Here is a 12,369-nt window from a genome sequence, read left to right as displayed (position 1 = left end):
ATTGTTTGTATTTGATTCACATCTGTTAGATATTCTTAAAACCAAACCCACTAACACTTAGGACAAATAATCAAAATGGGTCAAAAGACCCGTCTTGACAAAATATTAAATGTTTTAAGTCTCGCGAAAAATATATGAATTTGGCCAATGTGGTACATGAATAGCTCAATTGAATTTAAGCGACAATACGAATGATTTTATAGAGACCAGTGAAAATGAGTTTGAAAATTATGATAAAAGCACAAACCTTGATAAGTCTTGCTAGTCCAAAGTCAGCGATTTTGACTACATTTGGTTCAGCGACCAGTACGTTCCTTGCCGCTAAGTCTCTGTGGATGTAGTTCTGGGACTCGAGATACGCCATGCCGGCAGCTATCTGAGCTGCCATGTCTATAAGCTGTTGGAGCTTCAGACCTCTACCTTTGCCTGGATTTATAGTTTATATTACGTTACATTCTTATAAAATGTCTCATTTGCTCATAGAATATTATATATAGATGTGGTGTGGATATGGTTACCTTGCAAGTACTCCAGAAGAGAGCCGTTCTTCATCAGTTCAGTGATAATGTAAATAGGTTCCTCTAAAGTGCAGACCGCATACAGTTGTATGAGTTTGGTGTGCCGCAGCTTCTTCATTATTTGAGCCTCTGCCAAGAAATCTTTGGGATCCATGGTGCCCGATTTGAGCGTCTTTATGGCTACGGGCGTGGTGTTGTTCCACAACCCCTCCCATACCTCACCGAATTGACCGTGTCCAAGTTTCCTTACAAACTTCAGGGAGGAGCGATCTATCTCCCATTGATCTCGCGTTCTATGAGAAAGTCCTTCTGTCACCGGTTTCTCTACCTGAGAATTGATATTAATATTGATTATTATTAAATCATTATCGAATGTTTATAATATTCTGAATCACATGTGGAACATTTGTTTCACAGTCTATTAAATATGTATTCAGAGCCTATAATGTGCATTATTGCTTACATAATTCTCTTTTACTGTATCAATATTTATACAATGTACAGAATGTGATCGAGTTTTTCGCAAGCGATCGTAAAACAGAAAATTTACAAGTGAGAAGATATAATAGACGGACGGGCGACACATTGATGCCATCAACATAAGAATTATACGTGATTTTTAATTCACGACGCGTTGTAAAACGAAACCAGCGGTGGACGCAGACGGTGGCGACCGCGGTCAGACGCCTACCTTTGCGATATCTCGTCACTATCGATAAATATTATTATAGCATTAAAATACTCTCATTATTATAATGTTTGTCGTATCACAGGCTTTTCTTGTCGCTTCAAATCACGATAAGGCGCGTCCAAATACGAACCATACAGTTACGATGTTAGATAAATATTCAATTCGACTAGATAATATCATTTTGAACATTTCATGTTGTTACGTAATCACTAATTTTGAATAAATATTTTTTAAACTATCCCCTCTATATTACGTATAGGATCATAAATTAATGTTAACATTTGAGGTATTTAGTTAATTTAATATTTATATTATCAATGTTTATTTATATTAAAGTAGTCACATTTATTAGTATCTTAAATGGCATCATTGACGTAATCATCAAAGACACGGTTACTGGTAACTATGCAAAAACTGCAAATCGTTATACAATGTGTCACTGGCAGCGAACTGGGGTTTTGTTGTCTGTTAACTTTAAAATAACGAATCAACTCTATTACGAATCAATATAAGGTCGATATTACCAAAGCCTATCAGAAAGTTACATCAGTCACTTAATTTATTGCAATTTAAACAAAATTTGAATAGACTCTCGAATAAACGTTTTAACATATTACTGCGATTGATGAATTGGAACATTATTTTTTAATCAAACGCAATATCGCAGGCGAAGAATAATATGTGTGGCACTTCACATGATATTAAACGTGATGTCCTTTAATATTCATGTGTCGTGGATAGACACGTGGTGTCTCCTGACACGCCGACAAACGTATTTACATATACAATTTATATAATATATAAGTCTAACGATACAAAAATTCTCGAAACGGTTCCCAATCCGACGTTGAATACATATGTTTGCCCAAGAGACCCTAAAAGCTTAACAGTATTGAAACTCGGAAACCAAATGTTTACTTTCCTCAAACAACTTAGGTGGTAGCGGTAAACCTGCTAATACGTACATAGACTCCGCATAGTAAAGTACGATACATCGCTTTCATATAAAACAAATAATATGACGATCCAATTATATATACAGTATAATATATAACCGATTTTTATGCACTAACATGGTTTGATAGCGTCATTCCGTCGCCTTGAACTGTTAGAAAGCAGATCTCCCGTCTACCACGACACTGTTTGCGACATGTCAGCTGCTTACTATTCATTTATAAGCCATTGTAATTGTTATATTATAACAAGCAAATTATTTTACTATAATTATTTCTAACATTACATACTATTGAACAATAAATGTGTAGATTATGCCCTTCAGTTACCTTAAAACTTAACGGAGTCGACAATAAAATGTATTAGGCAATCTGATGCGCTCGTAACTGGACTTCGCCCTGCAACGGGACACTCGAAACGAGTTTGAGAAGCTTCTGAGATATGTCATAAAAATATGTTTATCCTTTATGTTAGAACTGTGTGATATAATGTTAATATTAAGCGGGTGACTTAACATTCGATGTTGAAATTGATTGGCAAGTAACCGCATACTGGTTGAGAAATGTGAATCTAAAGAAACAGTGGCGACTATGAAATTTTATGACCCGAGATCTTACTGCGAAAACAATACGAAGACCCAGCGGTTATATTACATTACATAATTCTGTCAAGAGAAATGAATTTATATAAGGTTATGTTATATAGAATATGTAACTTTTAGGAAAAAAATAATTACATTCTAACTTACAAGAAGGACAGAAAAAATAAATAGAAAGATAATTTTCACATTTAAAAAAAAATATATATTTTTTTATACTATAATATCTAGTTGTTTTAAAATAAAATTCAACCACATAGGATTAATTGATGTCCAGCTGAAAAGTCGGTCGAAAAGAATGGTTATCTATCTGTGTTATTATCTCAATGTTTACGTTGATGAATGAGATTAGTCAGAACTAAATTTCACTATCTGATTCAATGTTCAGTACAAACGAAGATTGATCTGCACGAGTACTAATTATGTGTTTTATTTTTATTACACTAACATGAATATTTAAAATATGGAAAATATAATTTTATGTTGTATTTTGTAATACGATTTCATCGGACTAACAAAGACTCAAGGACAAGACATACATTACAATATCTGCGTCACAATGTAGGTGACAAAATAAAACTATGTCGATATTAACATATTAAAAAAAGTTGATCAAAAGCGTCTAAGAAACCCTCTGAGGCAACACTTTTATTACAAGACTACTTTTAGATTAAGATATGAACCCTGGAGGAGAGTTGATTGCTTTGTATTCAGATGGCGATAAAAATACGACGAAGAAAAACACCTTGAATATTAAATTTTTTCCTATTGATATTATAGTAAAAAAAAAAAGAATTCTCATAATTGAAAATTATTTAAAAACAGACTTACAACAGTCAAATATCCAAAATCTATAAGGAAATGAACCTAACTCTACTGAAAAAAATGGGTTGTTTATTTTCTAAACGGCATTTCCTTCCTCATCTCTACCGTCTACATCATATCTCAGGCTAGATTATATAAAAACAAAACATAACACTGTACATATTCACACATACTATACAAACGTTTTTAATAAAAAGTTCAACTTTATGTTAACAATAGCTGTCAAAGAAACATGGGATTTTTATTTAGAGAAAATTCATGGATGAAGTCAGAGATTATTAATATGCTATGAAAATAAATGACATGTTGCAATTTCAATCAACGTTTTTCATTTGCTGTTGGCTACACAGAACGTGAACTCACTCAAAACACAATAGTTCGTTAAATAAAAGCACCTCATTTATTTATTTAGTCGCGTGACGGCGATTAAATTAAAATATTATATTGTGACAATGACCGCCTTTTGTTACTAATGGATCTATAGAAAATGAAAGAAAATTAATTTTTTTCCGTTGTCATCTCGAAATACAACACAGGTTTTAAAAAAAACATAATTATTATAGAATATGAAATAAATGTGAATAGAAACTGATTAAAATTCAACTATATAAAATCAATTACAGCAATTAATTCTAAGTTATAAGTTTAATTATTAAATTTAACTTTTTTTTTTATATTCAAACACTTTTCAGCCTGTAATAAAATACTACAGCAAATTTCCTGTTTCCTTCACTCAGACTTGAAAAAAATACGTTACGAGATTATAGGAAGACAATTACTTATATGCAACATATACATATGTATGAACGTATACATTATCTATAAATTGCAGATACATCTTTGGATTTAAACCAGCCGGTGTCAGTCTGTTTGTTATAACTTTCCAACAATCACATGATTTCAGAACGTTGGATTTAAAGCAACCATAACAGTTTTGTTCTGACGTCTAAGTCTCTATATAATTAAAGTTGAGTAAAATCTATTTATTATACACTATTTGAAAAGTACAGTTAGGTTTGAGTTTAATGGAGGATTTTTTTACTGTGTAGTTTAGGTAACTCGATTTCAAGATTATGCTAATACTAGGTTAGGTGCAAATTTTGCGATGCAATGGAAAATTGGGTGCAAAAGGTTATCGGATAAGGTATATCTCGTTAACTAGAATACTACAGACAGTTTTATTTCATTATTTGCTGCAAAATTTAATTATATTCAACATTAATTTTGTTACAATTTATCGTAAGAATAGAATAAAAAATATTTAAACATAAATACCTGAAAAACATTGAACAATTTTTTTTAGACTTCTTTTTCTTTGTCATTTTTACGAAAAAACAACATGAGAGCAATTTTATATAGAATATTTTAGGGTATTGTTTTAATCACAAGTTTAATTTTCTAAATTTATCTGATTTTTAGAGGGCTCTAAAGTTGGTGAGGTTCTGGAAGACTCGAAACAATACGTTATTACCGAAATATTATACTAACTTTCCTGTTATATATTTATTAATTCTTTTCCGTACAACTTATGAAGTACTACTACTTCTACTACTATTACTGCTGAAGGCTTGTCTTGTTTAAGCTTTTACCCCAGTAGTTCCTATAAGTCTAGATGACAAATGGGTATCCCAGGTGTGGTTATAGGACGGACAAACGAAGTTTTCGAAGTATTTTTGTATGGAAACAATATTATGTTTTGTATGTTGGCGAGTTACCTTCGTTACGAGAACTTTAATATGGTCACATCTATCAAACTAAGCATCGTGCATAAATCAATTTAAACGAAATTATATCTGAAGACGTATGCCTTAATGATTATTATTAACTTTTATTGAGTACTTACGAACGATTAACGTAAACGTGAAATTGGAAAAATATGTATTGTATAATTATGTACTTTATAAGTAATATTTTTTGTACTCGTATAAATAAATGCTGTAGGTATATTAAAAGTCCCAAATTATGTGTTGCCGTGCATAAAAATCCATTCCATTCCTCTGACCACTGAGAGCGGTTCAAATTAAACGAACTGTCTGTCTTGTTTGAGTTTTTAATTTTTTATTTTTGCTTAATTTTCGCGAGGTCGACGCTAGTTATTAACTTTTTGCAATAACCATGCAAGCGTCCGTTGTTGCGTTTGGTATAAATTGTAAAAGTTGGGAAAGTTACTTGCAAATATTTTTGTTTTTTCCATTCCAACGATCAGCATCAGTTATTAAAACATAATACATTAATACCTTATTATTTAATGTCTGCCAATATAGCTATTCGTCATTCTTTCAACAACCGCAAAAGCTAAGGAATTTTTGTTTCATTTATCAAAATTTCAATTTGTTTTATTTAATAAAAACATCTGTAAAGTTTTTCTATTCTAATATTTATTAGAATCATAATAAATATGATTAAAGTAAGAATTTTTGTATCAATTGATAGGTGTAATAAAAAGCTATTCCATATTCCATAGGCTATCCTCAGGTTAGTATCAATGTATGTATAAAAAATTATATATTTTTTCATTTTCAGACAGTACAGTTTATTTAATGGTACTGGTTTATTTATTGGTACTATTAGTGATTGGTGTAAAGGTTGTTAGAATTTACATATATTTTAGTGTGATAGTTATTTTTAAGACGTACTTATTTAGAACAGAGTCTTTTTTAAATTATTAAGTTCTAATTATTCTAGATAAGCTACATGTAATGCTATTACGTTTAAGAGCCGATAATATCTCTTGCGGGTTATTGAGAAACAAAAATAAAATCTAATATTTCCATCTATCACATGTAGATACTTTTCGTCTTCATCAATGGAACATTATTCTTGAGATTTAATTATTAATAATCTTTTGTGAACTATATTTACTATGTAACAACAGACATCACAGTATTGTTTCAATGTAGCCATTACTTGCACATAATATTCTATTACATCAGCTAATGATTTGCTCTGTCGATAACTTTCCTAACATTATGCACGTTCTGAATCATCTGTAGCTATGAAATACCTTCTATAGTTCTAATGGCTTCTAGACTTTATACCTAAGATAGGAGATGGATCGTTTCTAAAAAGTCTTTTTGAAATCACATTCCCTTACTGCAACAAAATTCTAACTACGAATTCGCCAGAATTGTTTTACTTATTTATTTGTTTTCGTACAGACTCGTATGAAGGTTGAAGCTTAAGCCCAGGGTGTAAACAAGAACTTATATCCCAGGACGAAATTGCTAAATGTGTTCCATAGTGTTAAAATTTAAAAAAAAATTAAATAAAACTTTAACGATCTTATGTCTATTTAATCGAAATAAAATAATCTAAATCTATTGCCATACAGTTACTATATAAATTTTAGTATTAATGCTCCTAAATCATCTAACCTGAGAGCCTCCTCAATATTGGTAAATTACTTCGATATATGATGCAGAAAATTTATTGAATCATATAATAATGAAAAACCATTTTCAGTTTGAGACCAACTTAGAAATACGACATCAAAAATAACGGCCAATTAACGATTTAAATAAGTTTCGCTTACACGATACATTGTCTCATTTTAATATTTTAATAGTGATGAGAAACACCTGAAGGAAAAAAAATTATGCAAATAACGTAACATTTCTGTAACAAAATCGTTTAGTATTTGAATGATTAGGTATTAATTAAATTGCAACGTTCTAGTGATTTCTTATTCTGATTACGGAATATATGTGCTGAGTGGTTAGTTTTCACCGATGTACGCGAACGAGCAGACAAATGTTAGGAATTAGAAAATTATATGTGCAATGGTACTGCGTTAAGCAACATTGCATCTTCTAAACATTATTCTGGTATATTTAGCGTTATAACTTCTTTAACGAATCATTACTTTAATTTTCTTCGTACGGCTCATAGCGTAACTGTAGATCATATTACAGTTATTATGTTAGTTATAATCAAAAATATTTGTATATTCAAAATAATAATAATTTCTTTAATTTTCAACTGTTTCCGATCAAACGTTAGGCGTTCGTGTGTTACGTAAAACAACTTTTTCCGAGGCGCTAATTAATGCAATACTTTTTTGGTCTTCCATTACATCACGCAGAATCAATCATAGATAGATAATTTGTATTAGTGATATTTTTACTTGAGGATACGTTAAGAGTGATAATTGTTAGTTAAGGCAGGCCTTAAATAGTGCGTTTGTTAAGAAACTTCCTTAAATATGAGGTAAAACGTTTTTCAAAGGTAATATTCCTTATGATAAACGAGGACATACTGTTCGTCACCGATTTGAATTTTATCAACAATGTTCCTCATTGGATCAATTACACTTATAAAGATTATATAACTAAATGGAATTCCCAAGCCATACTTCCATTAAGTTGTCAACTTATGTATATTTTTTTGTATATATTAACAAAATTATACTTAACACATTCCTGAATGGAATTATAATATTGGAATCTAGTTCGAAATTATATCGACTCGATTAGACATGTTTAATTGTAAGAAAAAAAAAATAAATGGCAAAATTTTTATTGATCGTTAATAATATAAATATATTTAAAAAGCAATTAACACTTCTATTGAAAAAAAAAAATAACTACGGCGTAGATGTTATAATGTTATACGGAAGATTCAATTAACATATAATGAATTATGTCAATAAATAAATGGATCAAATTAAGTATTTAATGTCATTAAATAAGAATTTATAATGATTATATCTAATTGGTACGTGATGATGTTAGTTTTCTCGTAACATTTGTTGTATGGGAATTTACACGTGCTCGTAGAACAATGTTCTGATGCAAATTAACGAATGTTTGATACACGTGCAAAGAGAAAGACGAGCATATTATAGAGATATGTAACACAAAGTTTGCCCTATTAATAAGAAAGATTAAATAGTATTATATATATGAAAGACTATTTGTAATGCGTAAAAGATCACAGTAATTGTTTAATGCAATGAAATTTACTTCTGAATTAAGAATCCGAGTATAAAAGGTGACATATTAAACAAAGCCAACTTTGAAAAAAATATAATTTTTTTAAATTATTATAAGGAGCTTTCATAAACGAAAAAGAAAATGAAATCCCGAGTAACTATTAACTATGGTTTTAAAATTGAAATATACTAATAAAATGAGATCTTTTGAACAGCTTTTAAAATTTTACGAGAGCGATACGCTTCGTATATATTGTATACACAAGCCTCATTATTTGTCTATTCGCAGCCTGTTGGAAAAGCCATGAAAACTTGAAACATACCCTCAATAAAAATGTATAATTCAATTTCATAAAACGATTTATTAAAGTTGGCAAAAAGAAGCAATACTAACACCTTAGTCCTTCACTTTAAACATGGCTTGATTTCAGTTCTCAATGAGTTATGGGAATGTTGTTATTCCCTCTTAATACGTCTTAAGAGGCTCATAGTAAAATTATAATTAATGAACAAAATTATTACAGAACCACCAGTCTGCTGAGTTCATTTGAAACAAACATCATATGGGTCGGATCCAAGAAAGAATCATGGTTTCGTTGAATTCAAAAACAGTCCCTGGGTATAATTCTCACGAGTCCAGAGAATTGTCCGTCTCGAATCGTAAATTTTATCGTCATATCCCGAGTCACATTTAATTCTTTTTTGATTTAAGAACGCTACAAATACTGTGAACCAAACCTTGAATATGCAATAAAATATATATATATATATATATATATATAAAATTATATACATTTTTACATAACTGAACTCATCCGTGTCATTATAAATTTATTTCTATTTAACCACTTACATTAATTTTCTCGTCAAACAGTATGTACAAACATCATTATTGCCTTATATAACCACTGTTGTATATTTATTAATATTCTTAGGAGAACAATACAAAGACAAGTATTTCATGGCAGATTTAATATACATAATTAATTTTTAACAGTTACAGAAATATACAGTTTACATATGTCGATATATTATGTGAAACGTGTTTCAGTTGATGCTTTTGTCTACACGAAACATTATTATTGAGCGTCAAAACGCGTTCCATATTATTAAAATATAAATAGATACTATTTTATGATCTCTCGTAAATATTATCAGCCGTTTAAGACATCCAATCATATGAGTTCAATACTGTCTGTTAGGTGTTCGTTAGCTTCCCACCATCGAAGTAACGACTAACATTCCAAGCACGCGTCGTATGTGTGGAATGTATTGCAAGCCTCAACGATTAGTAATCCCTCCCTTAGCTTGTTTATTTTTGGTATCAAACAAAAACTTCGGACGTTTATGAAGTTTAGGTTTTACGGATACGTTTGACTAAAATCTATTTCTGAACTATTTGTTACAAAAAACAATAGCGATTCATATAACGTTTAAAATACTCCGACGTCATACATCGTAAAACTTTAGAAATAATTAAGGAACCTTGACGCGAACAACAACTCATCAAAGTGCTATGACATTCGGTCGAATAGTTTCAGAATACTAATAATATTCATTACTCAGAAGTTAGTTATACATTATTATGTTATACGTTTATACAATCATAATTTAATAGGACCTGTAACACAGGAATTGATTGCGGGGAGACAGATAACATATTTGAATGATCATACCTGTACACATGGCTTGTTGAGGGAAACGCATAGGCCATCAGCGTCCTTGCTGTAGTGTTCCACGAGCTCCTGCAGGGTCCTGAACGTCGTACGGCGGGCGATGAAGAAACCACCTTCATCCAGCTGACGTATACGGTAATGCTTGACCGTATCACCATCTCGAACTGATAACAAATTCAATTTACTTTGATTTTACGTTTAAGACCGACTGTAGACTTTGATTCAGTTGAACTTTACGACTCTTTCACTTTATACGAGTTTCGAGTCGTAAAATATACTCAGCGGCTTGCTATGAAATTCAATAAAAAGCAAAACGATTTCTAAAATTCAACTACATAACATAAATAAAGGACTTATGCAATACTTCAAATATATAGTATAAATGGTATACGCTGGTTTATATCAACGTTTTGGAGAAATAAATAATTTTGTTATTTGTAGCAGTAGTATTGCGTTTATCCGAATTTATAGCGTTGCATCGAGCATAAAAAAAATCGATAAATATTCAATGCATCTCAAAGTTTTTTGTACGACAAAAGATAAATTGAATTTTGATTTTCGTCTCAAAAAACATTAAGCCGCAGTACACGACGGGAATATTGAATACAATAACGTATTTCCTGTCTAAATAGAAGGCTGTGTCAATGACTGAATAAGGAATTCGCCGAATAATATATATATGACATTATTAGAATAACTGCAAATATTTCTTTGTTTATTTTAAAACGTACAATATATTGCTCATTTGATTACATTGTTTTCACTATGAATACATTCTTGATTAAATATTATTTATCGTAAGTAACGAAGGCTTAAACGCACTTCAATCTTTTGGAGTCATTGTCCTAATGTTATCCCTGAGTCATATCGATGTGTCTATTTTCAAACATATTTCAAGACTTTATATAGATCAAAGTTAAAACTTGATTTATATAGAGAATAAAAATTGTAAGTAATTTATTGAGGTCATAATTTCCGAGAAATCTTCATAGTTATTCAGATAATGATCGTTTCTTTTATTAAACAATAAAAATTCCAGATAAAATATATAAATAATACAATAGTAACTTAAAAATGAACTAGATATTTATCGTTTCCTTGGAAATATCATTATTTATTTTCCTCTGAGGCAATGCGTTCTCTACGTGGACCATATATGTATATAGCGTTTGATGTTCACGCGACTTCTAGACGATGTAACATATCAAGTGAGAGCCACTGAACTATATGTAGGATATTTTTAATATTCATCGCACGAGATTTAAGACACTTTTGGGTCTTATATGCCAACATTCATATTTCAGTGCATAACGGCCAGCTAAACGAACATTATAATAAATAAACCATAAGGCAACGAATGCAATTAATTCATAATTGATTAATATATTTAAAACTATGAAGCCGATATTCTTTTTTTGTAATAATTAAGTCAGAACGTACACTGATTGGTTTTATTATCGGACTGGTCGTTTCTAGAAAATTTCACATTCTAATACGTGCCATAGTTTAAAAATAAATAAATGGTCTCGGTTTTAATATATGTGTAAAAGTTTGCGACATTTTAACTTATTTTCCTACTGCACTACTTACTGGAGCACATTCAGTAGGTCGACATGTGATTCCAAATTTAAACTTGATCTAGATCCTAGTGTACTTGAACTACCTACTGTTCAAAATTGGCCATGTTGAGGCATATTAAAATGCCAACTAAGTTGTTACATAAAAGAAAAAAATATCAGATCGATGGGTTTGGAGGTCAGGATTGCGAAATATTAAGGCTATACGATATAAAATATTCAGTCAACTTAAGAACCTCATTACTTTAGATGTCGGCCGACTAAATATATATTGTCAAACATAACGACATTTACAATCTAAATAATCCTTTATTACCTGATAGTGAAAAGTCATTGTGTCGACTTTCAGAATCTCTTATAAGAAAAGCACCGTGCTCATTCTCAGGAAGGAGTAGCTTCTTCTCGGCCTCGATCCGTTTGATTTTACGGAAATACCATCTGTAACAAAAAAAAAAAAAAGAATGTAAATATGAAAATCCAACGTCCAGACTTTTGCGAAACGTCACAAGGCTGAACAGCAACACAAACATTGCAATCGTATGCGTAGCTGGTTTTAACAAACAATTTGCAAGGATATCTGCCATTGATAACGAGCTCAGA

General features: G+C 30.7%; 1 protein-coding gene across 3 annotated transcripts in view; it reads right to left on the bottom strand.

Annotated features, from left to right (window-relative positions):
- The window catches only part of LOC116772134 (tyrosine-protein kinase Src42A), a 45,574-nt gene that overhangs the window by 6,047 nt on the left and 27,158 nt on the right, over window positions 1–12,369 (bottom strand). For all 3 annotated transcript variants that reach the window (XM_061528265.1, XM_032664184.2, XM_032664183.2), the window contains 4 exons: window positions 12,086–12,207; window positions 10,193–10,356; window positions 519–846; window positions 248–426 (listed from right to left, as the gene is read on the bottom strand). In XM_061528265.1, coding sequence (XP_061384249.1) covers window positions 248–426; window positions 519–846; window positions 10,193–10,356; window positions 12,086–12,207 — 793 coding nt within the window. The remainder of the gene's footprint in view (window positions 1–247; window positions 427–518; window positions 847–10,192; window positions 10,357–12,085; window positions 12,208–12,369) is intronic.

The sequence above is a fragment of the Danaus plexippus genome (assembly GCF_018135715.1).
Source record: "Danaus plexippus chromosome 16 unlocalized genomic scaffold, MEX_DaPlex mxdp_31, whole genome shotgun sequence".
In the NCBI taxonomy this organism is placed as follows: domain Eukaryota; kingdom Metazoa; phylum Arthropoda; class Insecta; order Lepidoptera; family Nymphalidae; genus Danaus; species Danaus plexippus.
Note: the sequence above shows the minus strand (reverse complement) of the source record. Positions and strands in the feature narration are given on the sequence as shown.